Source organism: Culex quinquefasciatus, chromosome 2 (assembly GCF_015732765.1).
Source record: "Culex quinquefasciatus strain JHB chromosome 2, VPISU_Cqui_1.0_pri_paternal, whole genome shotgun sequence".
In the NCBI taxonomy this organism is placed as follows: domain Eukaryota; kingdom Metazoa; phylum Arthropoda; class Insecta; order Diptera; family Culicidae; genus Culex; species Culex quinquefasciatus.
In genome coordinates, this window is record NC_051862.1 from 167,228,265 (window position 1) to 167,251,209 (window position 22,945).

At 34.4% G+C, this 22,945-nt stretch overlaps 2 protein-coding genes and 1 long non-coding RNA gene across 12 annotated transcripts in view; 1 reads left to right on the forward strand and 2 right to left on the reverse strand.

Annotated features, from left to right (window-relative positions):
- LOC6043897 overlaps positions 1 to 16,178 on the forward strand; it is a 65,559-nt gene extending 49,381 nt beyond the window's left edge. The window contains exons 9-15 of the mRNA XM_038250902.1: positions 3,131 to 3,165; positions 11,489 to 11,662; positions 11,726 to 11,998; positions 14,133 to 14,217; positions 14,283 to 14,552; positions 14,617 to 14,974; positions 15,034 to 16,178. Of these exons, the coding sequence (XP_038106830.1) occupies positions 3,131 to 3,165; positions 11,489 to 11,662; positions 11,726 to 11,998; positions 14,133 to 14,217; positions 14,283 to 14,552; positions 14,617 to 14,974; positions 15,034 to 15,275 (1,437 nt within the window). The 3' untranslated portion in view covers positions 15,276 to 16,178. The remainder of the gene's footprint in view (positions 1 to 3,130; positions 3,166 to 11,488; positions 11,663 to 11,725; positions 11,999 to 14,132; positions 14,218 to 14,282; positions 14,553 to 14,616; positions 14,975 to 15,033) is intronic.
- On the reverse strand, positions 9,448 to 10,078 carry LOC6043895. Its single transcript, XR_005277764.1, has 2 exons — positions 9,647 to 10,078; positions 9,448 to 9,589 (listed from the first exon to the last, which is right to left on the reverse strand). It is a non-coding gene; the product is annotated as an uncharacterized LOC6043895 (long non-coding RNA).
- Positions 16,179 to 19,755: 3,577 nt separating the features above from the next.
- LOC6043899 (nocturnin) overlaps positions 19,756 to 22,945 on the reverse strand; it is a 50,053-nt gene continuing 46,863 nt past the window's right edge. For all 10 annotated transcript variants that reach the window (XM_038252374.1, XM_038252375.1, XM_038252380.1 and 7 more), the window contains one exon: positions 19,756 to 20,759. In XM_038252374.1, coding sequence (XP_038108302.1) covers positions 20,640 to 20,759 — 120 coding nt within the window. In that variant the 3' untranslated portion in view covers positions 19,756 to 20,639. The remainder of the gene's footprint in view (positions 20,760 to 22,945) is intronic.

The following is a 22,945-nucleotide window of genomic DNA, read 5'->3' on the forward strand; positions in this document are numbered from 1 at the left end:
GCGAAGAAATTCTCGAAGTATTTGTATCGCTGTGCAAAGCGATTTTTGTATTTTTTAATGCGGCTGACACATTTTTGGTGTCTTCGGTATGCCCAAAGAAGCCATCCCAGTCAAATCAATCCGAATTCTGAAACGGAATCTAATTAGAATCGTATACAAATTCCGTTTCAAACGCAACAACCGGTTCCGTGTTCGAACCGGTTGTTGCGTTTGAAACGGAATTTGCATACGATTCTAATTAGATTCCGTTTCGGAATTCGGATTGATTTGACTGGGATTTTGCATCATTAGTTTGTCAATGTAATTTTCCAGTGTTATATTTCCAGTTTATGTTGGTCCCATTATCAAAATTTCACTAAACATCGAAAAATGAAGTTGAAATATTTTTGCGATCAATACTGAAAAAATCAGTATTGATTAAATAATTCATAACTTGGTCAAAGATTTTTTGAACAACCTGGAAATTTCTGAAAAGTTGGCATTTGATGTGTTTTCCCCTAAAACATATAAAAAAATAAAAAAAAGTTATTTTTTGCAAATCATGTTTTAGTGACAAAAAGTGAAACTAATAGTCACCATTTTTTTTAAATTGTATCATTTTTTTCAGTGTAGTCCTAATTCATACCTACAATTTTACCAAAAACTACAAATCGATCAAAATATTCCTTCAAAACGTACAGATTTTTAAATTTTTACATATCATTTTTGTATGGACAGCTGCCAAATTTGTATGGAAAATTATATGGACAAACTAATGATGCAAAATTGCTTCTATGGGCATACCAAAAGCACTAAAAAAGTTTCAGCCCTATTAAAAAATACAAAAAATATTAGAATGACCGAAATCTGAGAGAATCGCTCCGCAACAAACTGCGTCTGTCCGAATGTATTCGTGATTGACATTTCAAATTTGAAATTGTTGTTGTCATCTATTCGTTTTTTATCGAAATCCCCTCTTCTTATTTATTTTTTATCTAGAGGATGGAAAACTATTTAGCGTGGATTGAAATTGTGCATGAAAGCTGTACCAGGCCTGAAAGGGTTAATTTTTTATAGTAACTAGAGGGTGACGAGCGGGAATTCCTGGGAAAAATTTCCCGGGATATCGGCCATTTTTGGAACTCTCGATTCCCGGGAAATTTGGTCGAGACTCCCGGGAAATTTTTTACTTACAAATATCGACCCAAAATTAAAAATTTGATCAGAAAAAAACATTTGAAAAATTCAAAATTGTTTAGAATATTGGATGTTCAATGTTCGATTCTCAAATTTGAATAAACCAATGCTTCTCTAATCTACTTATTCTAAAAGTGTAAATTTAAGAGGCAGTATTTGTAAATATTGCTCGGTTTGTTCTAGAGGTCGTATCGAGGTGCTCCGATTTGGATAAACCTTTCAGCGTTTGTTTGTCTATACATGAGATGAACTCATGCCAAATATGAGCCCTCTACGACAAAGGGAAGTGGGGTAAAACGAGCTTCGAAGTTTGAAGTCGAAAAAACATAAAAAATCTTAAAATTGCTCGCATTTCCATAAAACTTCATCAATTCCAACTCTCTTAGATGCATTCGAAAGGTCTTTTGAAGCACTTCAAAATGCGCCATAGACATCCAGGATTGGTTTGACTTTTTCTCTTAGCTTTTGCAAATCACTGTCAAAAATGGATTTTTTTAAAACCTTAATATCTTTTTCCAACAGCCTCCAACACCCATACTCCTACAGGTCAAAAGATAGGTAATTTCATGCACTATAAACCTATGGCATTAACTTTTTGGCCAATCGCAGTTTTTCTCATAGTTTTTCAATTTTTATAGAACAAACAATTTACAACGTTAGTTTATGCCCTGTAGGCCAAGAAGACGGCACTTTTTGGTCTCAATTTTGTCATATTCGGAATCCTCGGACAATTTCACGTAAGTTAGAAGTATTGGAGTTGTAAATTTGATTGGAAAAATTGCCATTTAGAATGAATTAAAATATTTTTAACAATTTGTTGGATTAGTGGTAGAACAGGTTTTCGCCTACTTGATACAGCATTTGACGTATTGATCATAGGGTAAATAAGATCTATTTCTTTTTTCAAAAATGTTTTATTTAATTATTTTTTTAATCAAATTTACAGCTCCAATACTTCAAACTTACGTGAAATTGTCCGAGGATTCCGAATATGACCAAATTGAGACCAAAAAGTGCCGTCTTCTTGGCCTACAGGGCAAAAACTAACGTTGTAAAATGTTTGTTCTATAAAAATTGAAAAACTTTGAGAAAAACTGCGATTGGCCAAAAAGTTAATACCATAGGCTTATAGTGCATGGAATTACCTATCTTTTGACCTGTAGGAGTATGGGTGTTGGAGGCTGTTGGAAAAAGATATTAAGGTTTTAAAAAAATCCATTTTTGACAGTAATTTGCAAAAGCTAAGAGAAAAAATCAAACCAATCCTTGATGTCTATGGCGCATTTTGAAGTGTCCCAAAAAGGCTCAAGAAACGATTTTGTATTTGTGGATTGAGGTGAAAAATTTAAATGAAGAAAATTTTCCTTAAAACAATGAGATTACTCAAATTTACATTTCATTGGATTAGTATGAATTAATTGTATCTGAATTCATTAAAAAGATACGTTTTTTTACTATTCTTTTTAAGTTATTGACACTATTGGCTAGTTGAAAAAATCCCGGGTCCCGGGAATTCCCGGGAAATGGCAAAACTCAACTCTCGATTCCCGGGAAATTGAAAATCTCGAGAGTCGTCACCCTCTAATAGTAACAAACGTAACCCCAACTTTAGTTTACTTTATGGATTCACTGCTTATTATATCTGTCAAAATCTTTTGTCATCCAAGCCTTGACAGTGTCAAGGTTAAATTTAATAACTCAAGAGCGTTTCATTTTGTTTTACATAAATTGTTTTAATTTGTGTATTAATGTTGTTCAAGTGATGATATAATAGTTATCATTTGTTTGGTTTGTAGTAAGAAATAAATATGGCATCCAACTTAGGGTAAGTCAAAGTACAATCCTCTAGTATAATTGACCAGAAAATATGGTTCAATTGGTCGTTTAGGGCCATGTGTCTATGTGTACGTCCCCATTTCTCCAGTTTCTACCATTGGTCCTCGTTTCCAATCAGGCTGCGGACATGCAAAAGTCCGAGAAGGAGCTTGTGTCGGTTGTCACCGTTACTTGTTACATGTGCACTTTGCGCTGGTGTCTGTCCTCAAATGGACCAATTTACTGTTCTTCTTAGTCGTCTTCGTACTCTTAGCGCAGTGGTGGACGAAGTAGTCAAGTGACAATAATGCACCTCTCGTGATGTATTCTTTTAATTTGTGTCCACTGCCCTCTATAAATACCGATTTGTGAGCCCGAGCGAAGCACAACAAAACGTGTGTCCGGGATTCAATTGGCCACAATCCCGGCCTCTGGTGGTGTGTGGAATGTCAGGTTAACTGGTGACGTCCGTTTGATTCGTGTACAGGCTGGGCATGGTGGGTAACAAGTAAGAGTGATGGTTTGTTGTCATCTTCTGGTTTGTTGTTGTGACCGGGTGAGTGCCGGTTTCATTTGGTTTTGGGTACAGATTCGTTTGGCCTTTTATTGGTTCGGTCAGATGACCTGAATTTTGCCCAAATTTAATTTATTTTGAATAAATTATAGATAGACTCAATTATTATGGAATCAGAAAATTATCAACAATTTTTTGTATTACATGATACTCTGTCTTCTTTTGATAAATTATTTAAGAACTCTCCAATAACTATTTAGTTTGGTATGACTAAGTGGTAGACTGTTGAGGAATGCAACTAAACCTCATGAAATATTTGTAGTTGAATTGATTTACAAGATACGCGTGAAATGCTTTCTTTCATGCATCCCATCAAAATAGTTCTGAGGAAGCTGCCAACGCAATACTCCCCCTCCCCCTGGACCACTTTTATTGGTTTAATTTAGTTTGAACCGCCAACGCAAACCAACCCAACGACCGACCACCAACTGGGGCCGAGAAATTACCCGATTGATGAGCGTATAGAGCAAAGGCGTCGTCGTCATCGCTAATGCAAAAGTTGCCAACAAAACGTCACGATCGATTTTCCCAACATCCCTAGGGCGCTCGATCGGCGTGTTTTTCCTCCCGCAGATGGTTTCAAACCGTGGCGCAGTTCGGAAGTTGGTCGCATAAATTTTCTGCCTTTTGCAGTGCAAGTCTGGCCACAACAGTGTGTTCATTTTGCCAACTTGGAGGAAAGTTTTTGCTGGGGTGAAAGAAAAGTGTGGAGGCGTAAATTTGGAATTTCGTGAACAATTTTCTTGGAAGCAAAGATCTGTGAAAAGCACTTGCAAGTCTGCCAGCCGTGGGATTGTTTACGATTGGTGGATTAAGTTTTCGGCTGGATAAGATAGATGAGTTTAATTAAGATCCGTGAAGGTCAAGTGATGTGATTGCCGCTGACTGTTAAAACTGTGATATTACAGAAATTGTAAATATTCTAACAGTAAGTAACTGAAAGTGTATTAAAAACTGAATTCGTCAATGTTAAACTAACAAAATCATAAAAAAATATTTTTTGAATAAAATAAAAAGATTTTTCATGGTGCAAAAAAATATTTCGCTGCATGCCAATTACAAAACATAGGAATTTCATGGCTTTTTTACGCAACATTAAAATCTGGTTAAATAGACAAAATATAACCCGTCGACACAAAAAAATAATGATAAAAATATAAAATTTAAATTTGAAATTGTGTAGAACTCATCAGCTGAGCAGTTCTTTACAAAATCGGTCTTTTTTTTAGAATTTCAATTTTTGTATTTTTTAAACTGGCTGAAATTTTTTTGGTGCCTCCGGTACGTCCAAAGAAGCAATTTTGCATCATTAGTTTGTCCACATAATTTTCCATACAAATTTGGCAGCTGTCCATACAAAAACGATGTATGAAAATTCATAAATCTGTATCATTTGAAGGATTTTTTTGATCGATTTGTAGTCTTCGGCAAAGTTGTAGGTAAGGATATAGACTACACTGAAAAAAATGATACACGGTAAAATTTTTTTTGGTGATTTTTTATTTAACTTTTTGTCACTTTTTGCCTTCCTCACTGAGGTAAGGCTATAATTCTGCTCTAAAAATGAACTTCGTATAAAAACGTCGTAGACCCACCTTCATGTATACATATCGACTCAGAATCGAAAACTGAACAAATGTCTGTGTGTATGTGTGTGTGTGTGTGTGTGTGTGTGTGTGTATGTGTGTGTATGTATTAGGGTGTTTCATCCAAAACCAAAAGTTCTCAGAATCAGGCAAACCGAGGTTCCCCTAGTAGAGGATACCCATAGGGACTCTCATGCCAAATATCAGCCCATTTGGTTGAGAATTGGCCTGTCCCCAGCGGTTTAAAGTTTACATGGAAATTACTATGGGATTTTTGTGCTTTTCGTTCAATCGTTCCTACAGGTCTGGGGACAACATGGATTCACTCGGAATAAAGACAGGTGTCTAGGGGATGGTCCAATGAACACATTCCAGAAGGAATTAAGGTTGTCCATTCTGTCCCCAAGGTGCGCATTGGATCGACGTCCGGTGTCTCCAGAATTATCGATTCACCCTTCAAATGTACTCATTGTCCTTAGTATGCTATGACGGCTAGGTGAAAACCTGTGAAAACCACGACGCCCCATATGAGACGGTGAACACGTGGAGAGGCATCGATTGCATTATTAACACAAATGCATCATTTTACGCTATTTAGAATAGTTGAAATTCTTCCAGGAACAACAATAATTATAATTTTAGTACTTTAAAGAATCTTTCTGAGCCAAAACTCGAGTAGATGCTCTGCCACGTGTTCACCGTCTGACATGGGGCGTCGTAATTTTCTCCTAGCCGTCATAGCATACTAAGGACAATGAGTACATTTGAAGGGTGAATCGATAATTCTGGAGACACCGGACGTCGATCCAATGCGCACCTTGGGGACAGAATGGACAACCTTAATTCCTTCTGGAATGTGTTCATTGGACCATCCCCTAGACACCTGTCTTTATTCCGAGTGAATCCATGTTGTCCCCAGACCTGTAGGAACGATTGAACGAAAAGCACAAAAATCCCATAGTAATTTACATGTAAACTTTAAACCGCTGGGGACAGGCCAATTCTCAACCAAATGGGCTGATATTTGGCATGAGAGTTCCTATGGGTATCCTCTACTAGGGGAACCTCGGTTTGCCTTATTTTGAGAACTTTTTTGTTTGGCTGAAACACCCTAGTATGTATGTATGTGACCAACAAACTAGCTCATGTTTCTCGGCACTGGCTGAACCGATTTGACCCGAACTTGTTGCATTCGACATGGTTTAGGGTCGCATAGATCGAGTTTTATACAGATTGAAGTTTCGATAAGTAGTTTAAAAGTTATGTATAAAAATGTGTTTTCACATATACTTTGATCTCACTTAACTGTATGTAAACTATGTCCGGGTCCATCATCCAACCCATCTTTGGTTAGGTTATTAAAAGACCTTTCCAACGAATCCAAAACATTGAAGATCTGGCAACCCTGTCTCGAGATATGGCCCCTTAAGTGATATTGATGTACTTTTTTGAAGCCGGATCTTACTTAAATGTATGTAAACTATGTCCGGATCCACAATCCGACCCATTGTTGGTTAAGTTATCAAAATACCTTTCCAACGAGTCTAAAACATTGAACATCTGGCAACACTGTCTCGAGATATGGCCACTTAAGTGATATTGATGTACTTTTTTGGAGTCGGATCTCACTTAAATGTATGTAAACTATGTCCGGATCCTCTATCCGACCTATTGTTGGTTAGGTTATTAAAAGACCTTTCCAACGAGTGCAAAACATTGAATATCTGGCAACCCTGTCTCGAGATATGGCCACTTAAGTGACATTTATGTACTTTTTTGAAGCCGGATCTCACTTAAATGTATGTAAACTATGTCCGGGTCCATCATCCGACCCATGGTTAGGTTATCAAAAGACCTTTTCAACGAGTCTAAAACATTGAAGATCTGGCAACGCTGTCTCGAGATATGGCCACTTAAGTGATATTGATGTTCTTTTTGGAAGCCGGATCTAAAAAATAGATGAAACTTGTGTACAGCCATTGTTGTGAGGAAGGCTCCAACCACATAAGTGGATTAAGTTAGTTTTTCGATGTAAAATCACATTTTCAATCAAAAATTACTTCAGTGAAAGTTTGATAAAGGGCACCGTTTTCAAGTTAAGGCCAGTTTTAGGTAACTTTTTTTGAAAATAGTCGGACTTTTTCATTTTTTAAAATTAGTGCACATGTTTGCCCACTTTTGAAAAGCTGACAAAATTACGACCCTTAGTTGCTGAGAATTTGCAATGCTAAGGTTTTAAAACAGGAAAATTGATGTTTTTCAAGTCTCACCCAAACAGAACAAAGCACAACATAAACATAAAGTAAGTTTTTGAATAAAGGTGAAACCGAGTTGTATATATTTAATGCATTTTTATACGACTGCTTCTATAAATGTCAGGTAAAAATCTATTGAAGTGTTTGAACTTATAAAATCAAAGTTTAAATACACGGAGGAGCAATTTGACAATAGTTTATTTCAAATTTCGCTAGATTTCGTGGTTTCCCTCAAAGCTTATGTATATCCAGCAATTCAACACGAAAACAGCACAATTATGGGTGTTGATTATACCTTTATTCTTAAATTTGATCAATTTTTTTACTAAAACTGCGATAACTTAAAAAAATCGTCTTAAAGTTACGCTATTATTGGTACTTTTAAAATTTAGATCATCGATTTTGACCAGACACAAGTCCACAAAGTAGAGATTCATCCCTTCATTTTTGTAAGATTAAAAAAAATACTGGGGAATGTAGTTCTTGGGAATGAGATAGAACTTTTTTTCTATGGAAATTTCAAATTGCAAGTCATATTTTTAAAATTTTGAAACAATAATCACATAATGTATCAGTTTACCTGGTGACAATAATTTGCACAAAGTCAAGGAATTAATGTATTTTTTTCAAGGTTCTTCGTCATTGTCTAACCCGGATATATAAAATTCTAAATTTCTAAAAGTCTTTGATTTCTCTACTGGATTGAAAAAGAAAAAAAATATTGTTTTTTTAATAGTTTAAGATTGATCCAGCATTATTTTTTTCCAAGGTTTTTTTTGGAAAATATTGAACACCTATTAAATAAATTAAAGTGGCCTAATTCCACATTAATAAGATTGATTCTAAAATAAATTAATTGATTTGGTAACGATTTCCATCATCAACTTGGAAACAAATTTGGGTCATTACACCTCAATCGTACACAAAAAGTGCAAAATTGAAATCAATATTTTTTGATAAAGCTTAAATTTGATAAAGATCAACAGGTTTTTTTTGCAATAAAAAGTTTTTTGCATTGTTGTACATCGGAATTCCATAAAAATACATAAAAATATGAATGGGAATGAAATCTAGAAATGTTAGAGAAATTCACTGTATGTATTATATTGAACCAAAATTGTTATTTTTATCGGGAAATTGTTCTAGAAACAATTTTCTATTATATGATTGGCTCGAAAATGTTTTAAAATATCATGGTATAATATAGCAGTGGATTGAAAAAATTACTTTGGCAAATATTCTCTCACAAATCATCCTTGTTTTGAATCTAAAAACAATTTGTTCGTATTTAAATGCTAATTTTCTAGGGTAATGTATTGGATACATTATTTTTTAGGCGTTTGTTAAAATTCTCCATTTTTTTTGCTTATTACAATTAACATTCCAACGCCCAAGGCTCCAAAAAAGTTGGAACGGGAACTTGAACTTGCTGGTTCTCGGGCATTACTCAGCCAATCAAGATGATTCTTCTTTTCAGTGATTTGTTAGGATGTCTACATGATTCTACAACTTTGCAGAACTTAATTTGATTAGGCCGGAAATTTTAAAATCATCTAGACATTCCTACAAATCACTGTAAACAAGAATCGTCCCGATTGGTTGAGTAATGCCCGAGAACCAGCGAGTTCAAGTTACCGTTCCACCTTTTTTTGGGAGGCTTGGGCGTCCGTGTAAGTTGGACGTGCGTTGGGCGTTCCAGTGTTGAATTAATCATAAAATCATACCTAATCAATATCAAGTTAGAACCGATTGAAATATAACTTGAAGAATTTGTTACATCTAAATATTTTGTAACATACTTAAATTGACAATTAAATACTGTTGATACACGGAAAAAAATCAATTCTCGAAATCGTGAATTAAATTCACGAATGTGAGAACCACGTTTATAGTGCAAATGCACCATACTCATGAATAAATTCCTTCATGGTTCTCAAATTCGTGAATTTAATTCACGATTACGAGAATTGATTTTTTTTCTGTGTATAGGTGAAACCAGTGTTGACTTGTGGTTAAATCATCAAGCATTAATACAAAATAGTTTGTCAATTATCACATTGTTTATTGAAATCCAGCAACGAACTATTTCAATTATGACAATTCACCAACAAGCGCACCATTGCGTCGAATTTCAGCCAGCAGATCTCTTTGTTGCTCAACCTCATCCAGGTCGTAGATAACCTCTGAAAAAATCTCTTATTAGCTTTGATTCAATAATATTAAAAGGCTACCCAACTTACCACCCTTTTTCGGCCCAACTATCCAAACTCCCAGTGGTTTTTGTCCATCGTCACTGTAGAGAGGCGTATCGAGACATTTGAGAATCTTGATGGAGCATGGTTTCGCAACAGAAATGGACACAATTGCACCGAGCAGTACAAGTAAGAGGATGGACTTCATCTCGACTGATTTGGGTACAATGGGCGAATTTATACGTCTGGAACCGAGCACTGCTGGAAGGGAACTAAGACAGTTTTGTCACAGTTTGGTGGCTATAACGGAAATTTTGGATTGCTGGTGAAGCTAATTTCAATAGGAAAAAAACTCAGAAACATGTTTGCGACTTTATTAATGATCTTGTTCATCTTCTTTAGGAGGCCACGTCCCATTTCTGCGCATTTCCGCCAGCATTTCCTTTTGCTGATGCAACTCTTTCTGATAATAGATTATTTCTAAGAAAAAACGAAACTACTTAAACGATTTTTTTTTTCAAATAGCTGATTTTCACAACTTACGCCCTTTTTTCGGCCCAACGATCCAAAGTCCGACAGCTTTGAACTGCGCTCCAGGTTCAGCATGCTCGGCTGTGGTACGCAATCTGGAGTTTTTGTTGAACATGGTTCTTGGAAGGAAATGCAGAAGAGAGTGCAAAGAACTACCGTGAATATCAGGAACTTCATTTCGACTAACTGTGCGCAAATGAGAACTACTCAAGATGGCTGGTGATTAGCAACTGATTGCTACTTTGTAATTCTGTGGTAAACATCAATACTAGAGTTTATAATACAGTCCAGACTCGATTACCCGAAGCCTCGATTATCCCTAATTACAATTTTCCGAAGTTCGAATATCCACAACATTTATTTCATCACCGCCATTTTGGCCGCCATCTTGAATTTAAAAATTCTAAATCATCGGAACATACTTAAACTCGACAGATTTTTTTTTGTGGTTCAATTATCAGAAGTGAAATTCGAATAATCGAGTCTGGACTGTGCTGATTACAGATGAAATTCCACAGCCATGATGTTTAAATAGTTGGGTCTTTGATTATTATTTTTTGAGCTGATTTATCTTCAAAAAATCAAGAATTCTCTCGTAACTTCAGTGACGCCAGTTGAAAAAGATTTACCAATGCATTTTTGGCACAATCACCCTCCAATCACGTGACATTTGAAAACACTTTCGAGAGCATGCAGCTTCCTTCTAGCCAGAATTGCAACTAATCTGCACAATGTCAGGTTTGCAAACTATTTTGAGATTCACACTGGCAGATGTCTCATGTAATCCAAAGTAGACTAATTACATCCGACGTTCAGCTGATCGGCGATCGTGAATTCTGCCGAGGGGTTGACTTTGACCGAGTTGTGACGAACCAAGTGCTTTCACAGTGTAACTCAATTGGCGGTGATTAAAATAAATTTGTTTAAACCACAAGGGGGTTGGGGGAATGTGTTTAGTTGGTATTTGGTACTAAGTGGGGATGTCGTTGGACGGGGTGTGTTTGATGTTCCCAAAATAAGCTGCTTAGAGGGGGGTGTGAGGTGGACTTCAACTAGTTGAGATCTGTTACGAAATTAGACTTCAATCGCAAGATCATGGTCATTAGCCGGTTTGGTCCGGTTTATCTCTGAGCAGAGTTGAATTTGGTCAAATTTAAAGGTAGACTTGGACGCAGATGTGCGATCAAGTGATTTCCTGACTGATAGCTCGAGTTCAATTAGAAGTTGCTCCTAATTGTTGTACTGATTCCGATTGCACCCCTAGATTGAACTTAATTGGAAGTGACTTGCATTGCTAGTATTAATATCAAGTACAGAGTCCAGTGCTAACCTCCTCCACGTGTTTGTTTCTCCCCGTAGACCATTCAAGTTACCTCTGCCCATCATCACCATCGAGATGAGCAGCCCCAAGAAGGATGTTAACCTGGACATGCAGCTGCTCAGCAAGCCGGGCTCGCCAACCCGGAACGGGGACACGATCGTGGACGACAACTACGATCCCCATCTGCACCGGAATCGACCCCATCCCACGACGTTAGATGATTCCAAAATCTCAACAAAACCAAAAAAAAACTCATCCACCTTCCCTAATTTCAGCAACTTTGAAACGTTGGTCCATCTGCTCAAGGGATCGCTGGGAACGGGCATCCTGGCGATGCCCCAGGCCTTCTACAACGCCGGTTGGTTGTCCGGGTTTATCAACACGATCCTGATCGGTGCGTTGTGTACATACTGCTTGCACGTGCTGGTCCAAGCGCAGTATGCTCTCTGTAAGCGGCACCGGGTTCCCATCCTGACGTATCCGATCTCGATGAAGATGGCCCTGGCGGAGGGGCCGCAGTGCTTGCGGGGGTTGTCCAAGTATGCCGTGTAAGTACAAAAATACAAACAAATACAAAAATACAAAAATTCAAAAATACAAAAAAAAAACAAAAATACAAAAATACAAAAAATCAAAAATACAAAAATACAAAAATACAAAAATACAAAAATACAAAAATACAAAAATACAAAAATACAAAAATACAAAAATACAAAAATACAAAAATACAAAAATACAAAAATACAAAAATACAAAAATACAAAAATACAAAAATACAAAAATACAAAAATACAAAATACAAAAATACAAAAATATAAAAATACAAAATACAAAAATACAAAAATACAAAATACAAAAATACAAAATACAAAAATACAAAAATAAAAAATACAAAATACAAAATACAAAAATACAAAAATACAAAAATACAAAAATACAAAAATACAAAAATACAAAATACAAAATACAAAATACAAAAATACAAAATACAAAAATACAAAAATACAAAAATACAAAAATACAAAAATACAAAAATACAAAAATACAAAAATACAAAAATACAAAAATACAAAAATACAAAAATACAAAAATACAAAAATACAAAAATACAAAAAAAAAAATACAAAAATACAAAAATACAAAAATACAAAAATAAAAAAATACAAAAATACTAAAATACTAAAATACTAAAATACTAAAATACTAAAATACAAAAATACAAAAATACAAAAATACAAAAATACAAAAATACAAAAATACAAAAATACAAAAATACAAAAATACAAAAATACAAAAATACAAAAATACAAAAATACAAAATACAAAAATACAAAAATACAAAAATACAAAAATACAAAAATACAAAAATAAAAAATACAAAAATACAAAAATACAAAAATACAAAAATAAAAAATACAAAAATACAAAAATACAAAAATACAAAAATACAAAAATACAAAAATACAAAAATACAAAAATACAAAAATACAAAAATACAAAAATACAAAAATACAAAAATACAAAATACAAAAATACAAAAATACAAAAATACAAAATACAAAATACAAAAATACAAAAATACAAAAATACAAAAATACAAAAATACAAAAATACAAAATACAAAAATACAAAAATACAAAAATACAAAAATACAAAAATACAAAAATACAAAAATACAAAATACAAAAATACAAAAATACAAAATACAAAAATACAAAAATACAAAAATACAAAAATACAAAAATACAAAAATACAAAAATACAAAAATACAAAAATACAAAAATACAAAAATACAAAATACAAAAATACAAAATACAAAATACAAAAATACAAAAATACAAAAATACAAAAATACAAAAATACAAAAATACAAAAATACAAAAATACAAAAATACAAAAATACAAAAATACAAAAATACAAAAATACAAAATACAAAAATACAAAAATACAAAAATACAAAAATACAAAAATACAAAAATACAAAAATACAAAAATACAAAAATACAAAAATACAAAAATACAAAATACAAAAATACAAAAATACAAAAATACAAAATACAAAAAAATACAAAAATACAAAAATACAAAAATACAAAAATAAAAAATACAAAAATACAAAAATACTAAAATACTAAAATACTAAAATACTAAAATACTAAAATACAAAAATACAAAAATACAAATACAAAAATACAAAAATACAAAAATACAAAAATACAAAATACAAAATACAAAAATACAAAATACAAAAATACAAAAATACAAAAATACAAAAATACAAAAATACAAAAATACAAAAATACAAAAATACAAAAATACAAAAATACAAAAATACAAAAATACAAAAATACAAAAATACAAAAATACAAAAATACAAAAATACAAAAATACAAAAATACAAAAATAAAAATACAAAAATACAAAAATACAAAAATACAAAAATACAAAAATACAAAAATACAAAAATACAAAAATACAAAAATACAAAAATACAAAAATACAAAAATACAAAAATACAAAAATACAAAAATACAAAAATACAAAAATACAAAAATACAAAAATACAAAAATACAAAAATACAAAAATACCAAAATACCAAAATACCAAAATACCAAAATACAAAAATACAAAAATACAAAATAAAATCCCAGTTTATGTTTTTTTATGATTTCTTTCTAGGGTTATCGTTGATGGCTTCATGATCGTTTATCAACTTGGAATTTGCTGCGTGTACATAGTTTTCGTCGCCACCAACATAAAGCAGGTGAGTTAATAAACCTCCGCCCTAAGACATTCAGCTAATCATCAAACATTGACCCCTCCCCCCAGCTCGTCGACGTGTACCTGGTGCTGGACGTCAAGCTGCACTGTCTGATCCTGCTGGTCCCGCTGATAGGCATCAACATGATCCGCAACCTGAAGGTGCTGGCTCCGTTCTCGTCGCTCGCGAACGTGATTACCTTCGTTGGCATCGGCATGATACTGTACTACGTCTGCCAAGACCTGCCGTCGATTTCCGAGCGCGAAGCCGTGGCGGACCTGGGAAAGTTTCCGCTGTTTTTCGGCACGACGCTGTTCGCGCTGGAAGCTGTTGGTGTGGTGAGTTGGTTAAGAGTGGTTGGAGGAGTTGAGGTGGGTTTGATTATGAGATTCTTGATTGTAGATCATCGCGCTGGAGAATAATATGGCAACGCCCAAGTCGTTTGGTGGAACCTGTGGAGTTTTGAACTCCGGCATGACCGTCATCATTATCCTGTACGCCGGTATGGGCTTCCTGGGATATCTGAAGTACGGAGCGGATGCGCTGGGAAGCGTTACGCTGAACTTGCCTGAGGGAGAATGGGTATCCCAGAGCATTCGAGTGCTGTTTGCCATTGCCATCTTCATCTCGTACGGCCTGCAGTGCTACGTCCCGGTGGACATCATCTGGAACGTGTACCTGGCGGACAAGTACAAGGACTCGGGCAAGAAGCAGCTGGTCTACGAGATGTTGGTTCGCATCGTCGTTGTCATCACGACTTGTAAGTATATGGCAGCAACTTCCAAATTTCAAAATTTCACACAATCTTCTCAATTTTAGTCCTCCTGGCTGTGGCCATTCCGCGTCTTGGCCTGTTCATCTCGCTGTTTGGGGCGCTCTGCCTGTCGGCACTGGGAATCGCCTTCCCAGCCATCATGGAGATTTGCGTGCGATGGCCCGACCAGCTCGGTCCCGGCAAGCTCATCCTGTGGAAGGATATCGTGCTGATTTTGCTCGGAATTGTCGGCCTCGCCGCCGGAACGTACACCAGCGTGCGGGATATTATCTACAGTTTTCAGTAGAAAGTTAAGCTAGGATGTCCCAATCTCTGCCCCACCCCGAAAATCCCCATCGGAAGCAATTTGTACTCCTCTTCTTCAGCTTACTCTCTCTATTCAATGCGTAGTAACAGAGATTACCAATACTCGGCCTCGTCAGTGCAACAATATAATAAACGAAATTCAATAGACTGTAGTCGTTGTAACGTTTAAGGCACCCACCCAAACCACAACAAGCAACAAGCTTAATCGCATCAGCCAATCTCAAGAATACCAAAAAACTAAACTAAATACTAACTAAACACAATCAGGCGCTTATCGCTTACAAAGTGATACTGCTGCACCAACACACTCAAACACACCCCCCAAACTACACAACAAGGCCTTGGTAGCAATATTTGTGCGAACTCTAGTTACTATAGCAAACAAAAGCAAAAAAAAAGAAAACAATACGTAGAAGCTCAAGCGAAGGTAGATAAAAGAACAATTGCTGGCCAACATATCACAATTTAAATTGTCATCCGTTTTTCATTTTCTCTTTATTTTTGTGTTTGTATAACGTTAAGATTTTAGATAGCGCATTAATGAAGGCTCTACCTGTTTCCTATTATTTGTCTACACTCCTTTATTTTAGAATAGTGTTTTCTAATTGTATGTCTAATGTTTAGTTTGTTATAAAAAAAGTGGAGCATTTCACTTTAAAAAGCACTCGCGCAAATGAAGCTGGTTTAGGTTTTCGGTACTGCAAAAATAATAAAAATATAAAAAGATAATTTGAAGGAACACGCTCACTTTAATCTGCATCTAATGTAGCACACACGTTGTATTGGTTAAACTTAAACTTAAACAAAACAAAAATGTACCAAATTTATCGCCCGAAAATTGTAAGCAGGGAAATAAAGCATACCGTGCATAGTATTGCGTAAACGTTGTTGTGGTTTATTTGCAGCGAAATGTCAAATCTGATGAAAAGACGAGCTTTATATTTTAACCTTTTCACAAAATATTCTTTATGTAATTTGTTGTTTTATTTGCTGTGAATAGCCTGTTAGTATAAACTGTATACTAGTTTTATTAGATTTATTAGATCTACCAAACATTTAAAAATGACGACTAGCTTTTCATTCAATATTATCGAGTCAACCTCAATCAAATAAAACTTCAGATATGTTTATACTAACAAGCTTATCGATAGTAATAAACAATTAAACTCAATTCCATTATTTCTAGAGTTTATTTGAAACGCTCCTATAAACATGAAAGACAATAGCTTAAAGTACCTTAAAAAACTCTAGATTTGATCTGAGGTTCGATCGTAGCAATCGGTGCTGACGGTTGGAAAACTTTTTCACTCCACGTCATTTTTGACAAATTTTATCTTTTTCCTTTATATGTATTTTTTTATAAGGATTTTTTTTTGTGTTAAATGGGAATTACGTTTCTAAATGTCATTTTCGAAGTGAATTTCGCTGAAAATTAAATAAATCGTTCGGAACTGCCAAGGATCAGGAACATGAAGAGTAAGTGGAAGGGCTCAACCAAGCTGGAGGAGGCCGTTACCAGAGCATTTCAAGAGGCTTTGGTACCAGCGAAACATCCGGAAATATTTGTTGGGAGTGGAGATATTCGGTGCTAAAGGAACACTTCCACTTCATCCGACCGGCCTGTGTCCTGTCAAGTTCCTGGTCAGACTATCGCGACACCACCACCACCTGGCTGTGTTTTTGAAGATTCACTGTTTCTTGGTGAGAGCTTTCCATAATTATTTGATATTTGATTATATTCTCCTAAATTATAACATTATAAATTTAATAACCCTCCTACCTCTTTCCCACTTTTCCATTCCCCAATTCCCCCTAAAAATAAAATAATTTGCCAATTTACACTAACACACCACACCTAACTGTTTCGGAGCGTTTGGTACGGTATGTCCACGCATCCTTCCTCTCCTGATGATTCTGTGAAATGTGATCCGTTCACAGAATCTGTCTCTGCGGTTAATGCAACGCAGTAGGCCTGGCCGCTTTAATTTTTGCTATACATTTTCGTGGTAACTGCAATTATTAAGAATGACAAGAAAGAACTTGGGGCGTAATCTAACCGCAAGTTCTTCCAGGATGCTTTCTTCGGACTGGCTGCGCTTGTGTTCGATTAAATTAGATTGAAAAAACTCTAGATTTGATCTATCTGATTTCTACTTCGACATGTTTTTCAGTGATAAAAAAATCCGTATTGAGATAGACACTTGTAGTCAAAAGGATAATTATTTAGAATTTCATGCCCGATTTGATAGTTTACTAAACATTCTTAAATGCTTATTATTCTACAACTCAAGAGAAATGTTTTTTTTTTATGGAATACGGGTTTATGGGGTTTATACAGTATTCTGTGGAAATTTTAGTATTTTTTACTAAACATTAGTGCGTCCATCCCAGGAATTCCCGGGACAAAATTCCCGGGATTTTTCCAAAACTGGGAATTCCTCAATCCCGAGATTTTTCATATTTTGTCCCGGGAATTCGCGAAATATAAAAAAAATATTTTTGGTCTGGAAATGTGGGGCAAATCCGAACAAATGAACGAATTAAGACACTTATTTGTCGCAGTGCTTGCGGGGGTAGTATGCCGTGTAAGTACAAAAATAGAAAAATAGAAAAATACAAAAATACAAAAATAGTGCTGAAATTTTAGTATACCAATCTGCAAAATGCCTAGCGCTTTAAAAAAAAATTTAGATATCTAGATATATTTATTATTTAAAATAAAAATTAAATCAAATTATTTTTCATCAAAAACTGCCGTGTGGGGCGAATCCGAACAAATGAAACGAATTAAGACACTTATTTAGCCATCTTTTGCATGATGTTTTGAATAACTTTTGTTAAAACAGGAACAGAACAAAACAATTTCACAGAACACCGATTTTTAAATTTTTTGCTCTAAAATCTACTTACCTATTCAGACTGTTTTCCTGTTTTTTTCCTAGTAACTTAAAATTATTTTGTAAAATATGTTTTTTGCAAAAGTTTATTTTTGTAAAAGTTTAACTTTTCAATACAAGTAACTATAAGTAATTTTTTTTTATTTTAACGGTGTACTTATTTAACTTATGGAAAAAAAATAATTCAAAAGTCGCTAATTCAAATTCAAAACTTATCAAAACTAATCTAAAATTTTACATTGGCTGTTGTCATTTTATTTGTTGTCTTGTTTTTTAAAGATATTTTCAAATAAATTTTTCAAGCTTTTCTGATCATGTCATATAAAATAGAAATATATTTATATGCAACAATTCCCCACGAAAACAGCATGGAAAAAAACAAAGTGCTCGGATCGGGCTCAACATTTTCTGGGGTTCCCTGGCCAAAATAATTAGACCCGTATTTTTTTGTTTGGCCATTAGGGTGACCTACGCCATGATGTTTGGGTACCAAAGTTTTCGTAATTAAAAGACGCAACTTTTCGTACCCAGACATATATAGGTAATTGCTGAAATTTTGAAGTTATCGCAGTTTTAGTGAAAAAAGTTGATTTTTTGCCAATTTCGTCATTCTCCGGTTTTTGCGCGTGGCGCTTAAAAAAACACGGATTTTATTTTCAAAAAATCATATCTCGGAATCCTGTTAATGAACTCTTCCCATTTTTCAGTATATTATGTAAAAATGTCCGGGAAATCCGATAAAAATATTTCCATATATAGGCTCTTTGGTCCAGACACCGTCAAAACGGCATTTTGAAGTTTCATACGCCCTTTTCATATGTTAGGCTAGATTTTTGAAACTTCTTATTATTTATCTTTGAAAGGCCAACTTATCACCTTCCATTTGCGTATAAGACAATTGAAATCGGTTAAAATGGCGAGGAGTTATGATTTTTCGAAAAAAGTGGTTTTTGCGAAAATCGACGAAAATGGCCATTTTTCAGACCACCCTAACACGGCGTAGGTCACCCTAATGGCCAAACAAAAAAATACGGGTCTAACAATTACCCCCAGAAAAAAGTTGAGCCCAATCCGAGGACTTTTGCTTTTTCCATGCTGTTTTTGTGGGGAATTTTTGTATAAGTTTATTAAATTTGAAATGAACTTCAACATTTCAAATCCAAATCACAACAAAGAACAAAACAACTTATTTTAAGTCTCTTTAAGCAATTTAAAACTTGTCGTCCTTGTTTAGATTGAAGAGTAGATTATCACCAATTAATATGATTGAGCTAATTCCATGATTTTAAGCTTGAAAAACATAACAAATATAATAAAAACATAGATTTTATGACTGTTTCATAAATTTCCCGGGATTCCGGGAATTCCCGGGATTTCAAAAATACTTTTCCCGTTTCGCGAGAGCACAGAGGCATCGATATTTTGACGAGTTTTTATGAAAAAAAAAAAATGGTTTGGCTTTTATGCAGATTTGCCCTAATTGCCCAACATTGTTTATTCCTACATGAGCAAAAACCACGTTCATCAAAGGATGTGAGTTGAACTTAAATAAAACTAAACATATTTTTTTCTTTTTATGGTATCTTTATTCCAGTAAGAATTTTTGTCACTGTCCACATTAAAACATATGTTTAGTCCAATTTGCCTGATAGTTTGATAGTTTACTGTTTACACGTTTTGAGACACCTTTTATCCACACCTATCTATCGATTTAATTGACAACGAATGACACTCTTACCAAATCGCTATTCTACACTAAAATTAACCTTTTAGAGAAAATTAAAAAAGAAAACCAAAAGTGACATTTTTGTTGTCTGGCTATGGCTCGTTGCACTGTTTTTATAAAAATCAACACTCCGTTTCAGAGCACGGGCGCTTTGTCTAACCTAATGAAATCAAATCACGCTCATCCGATATGTGTAGTACGAATTAAACTTAAAAACTTTGGAACTTTTTTTCGCTTCTCAGCTGTTCCGATTCCCGATTTCCCTTCTCTGCCGGTTTGACCCATCTTCAACACAGAAGGTGTGTGCTTTGCCACTTAATATCACAACTATTATCACAAGCTGTACAAGTTTATCATTCGCGCGCGGTTCTTTCTTCTTCTTTCACTAATTGAAACATAGACTGAAACCGATTTGATCGGTTCCATTTCTATCCTCTTACTCGCTCTCGCTCTCTCTCTTCTTCTCAATTAAGCTGCTCTAATCTTACTCACTATTACTATTTTGTTTTTTAATGTAACATTTCTTGTTTTGTAATTGTTTACGGAAGAAGCTTTCATCCTGGTTAGATTTTCTTACAGTTTGTTAATTGGGTTTTTTGAATCCGTTTTTAAGCATAGCTTAAAAGCATCGTTTTTCTTCACAAATCTTACACGTCTAATTTGATACTCTCGGTAGTGTAGCATTGTTTTTGTGTTTCTCTCTTGGTGCTGGGTAGCCATTCTATGGTGACGACAGCTCGAAATCACACACCAGTGAAAAGTGATCCGACGGGTACTGGTAGCTGGGCGTCCGGTCCGGGCTGATCTCCTCGCCCGTGGGAAACATGAGACAGTTTTTGACCTGGAACAAAGAGATGTTTGTATCAACATTTTTCTCAGATTGTAAAACATTATTTTTCCAAAGAATTACAAGAAAATTGATTTTTTAAAGTATGTGGGTCAATCTCCACCAACTCACACAGTATTTGGCCTGATACGAGGTCCCTTTTTTCGATATTTCGTTACGGAGGGGCAGTTCGACCATTTTTATTTATGAACATTTGAAAAAAAGAAGTCAGCAATTTGGAGCTTGACCATGATGATTTGGAAATTTGGTGTCAAAGGGACTATTATGTAAAATTGGACGCCCTCAGATGGCTTATTCAGAATTACGAAAAAAAACATGTTTTACCGAACTAAATATAAAAATAGTTTTGAAATCTCTGCCAATATTCGTTACTTAACTGTATGAAAAATTGTCTTTTATTGGGAAATGGACATATCATTTTATGGGAAATTTTGTATGCTTTTGAATCTGCATTTACCCAGAAAGGTAATTTCTTCATTGAGAATAAAAAAATCATTTTAAAATTTCATGTATTTTCTAACTCCGACAAGTTTTTTTTTCTAGGTGAAAAAATGTTCTGCAGAGTTGAGCACACAATTTAAAATAATAAATCTGTGCAAACATAAGGAGACTGCTTGACATCTAGGAAGGGGTACATCTTTTATGTCAGGAAAAATATGTTGCCACTTTACCACTTTTTAAATCTAAATTGAGGTAAAATTACATCATAAAATTCAACCTTCCATAATTACACCTTCCAATTTTAAACATTTTATTACTGTGTAGTTTCAAAAAAAAAAGCAAGACATTTTAAATGATTTTTTTATTGTAAATGAGAAAATTACTCCAAAAGGACATTTAATTTCCCTTTCAATGTCCCAATTTGTTTCAGTTTAGTAACGAAAAATGGTAACAGTTTTAAGACTACTTTGTTTCGATGAAAAATACGTTTTTTCTGTAATTTTTAGTACGCCGCTAGATCGGGCCAACTTTCCAAATCATTACCGTTTCAGGCTGCAAATTATAAAAAAAAACACGTCTAATTACGAATGCTCAAAATTGAAAGGGGTCGTGCCACCCCTCCGTCATGAGATATTAAAAAACAAACCTCGGGTTCGTGATCTGGGACCAAAATTACCCCTCAGGACAAAGTTTCACGCAAATCGAAGAACATTATCGGGCAAACTTATTCTGAATTCGTGCGAGTTGACAGAGAATGACTCACACGGAGAAAAAAGGGTTCCCAAAATCGTGAACAAGCGTTCATGAAAATGGGAACCACGAACAAAGTGTTCAAATGCCATGGTACGTTTTTCAAAATCGTACCATGGGATTTGAACACTTTGTTCGTGGTTCCCATTTTCATGAACGCTTGTTCACGATTTTTGGAACACTTTTTTCTCCGTGCATGTATTTTGTGGACAGAGTTTTAAATGAGACTAGATAGTTGAATTTGGAAAGTTTTAAAACGATACAGGTGGTTATGTTATACATGACCAATTTGACAAAGAACGTTGTTCAGTTATAAGGCCGTTGTAAATATTTTTTCAAAGTTTATGTCGCCCCCTCCCCAGCAAAAATCGGTCCGAAAAATCAGGGGGCGCAACACTTTTTTTCAAAAAACTTCTAAATTTCAAGGGAAATAAAAGTCTAACCAACTGAAAACAATTAAAAATGCATTTTCCTGCATTCAAAATCATATTTAACATGTCTGAGATCGATCAAAAATATTTTCAATTTTTGTGAAAATCCAATGTACAGCACCGCAAAAAGTTTTTTTTTTCGGCAAAAAAAAAAATCTCTTCAATCTTGCATATTTTTAACACTTATAAGGCCGATGCAAAAATTTAAAAAAGTTTTTGTCCCTCGGCCCTGGCCGAGGTCAAGGGGGGGGGGCAAAAAAAATAAAAAATATAAAAATTTAAATAACAAGCCATAGTCTTCACATTTAAATGAAAAAAGTGTTTTAAAATGCATTTTACACTAGTTCAGTTGTTTTGCAATCATTAGTTTTCAAAAAATCTAAGATCTGACAAAAACAAAATTGTATCGAAAAAAAGATTTTGCATCGAAAATTTTCAAAAAATCTTAAGATTTTTTAATAAACCCAAACATGCTAAAAATGATTTAAAACGCAGAAGAATGTATTTTAATTTGATTTCAGCTGGTTGCACTTGAATTTTCATTGAAATTTTGAAGTT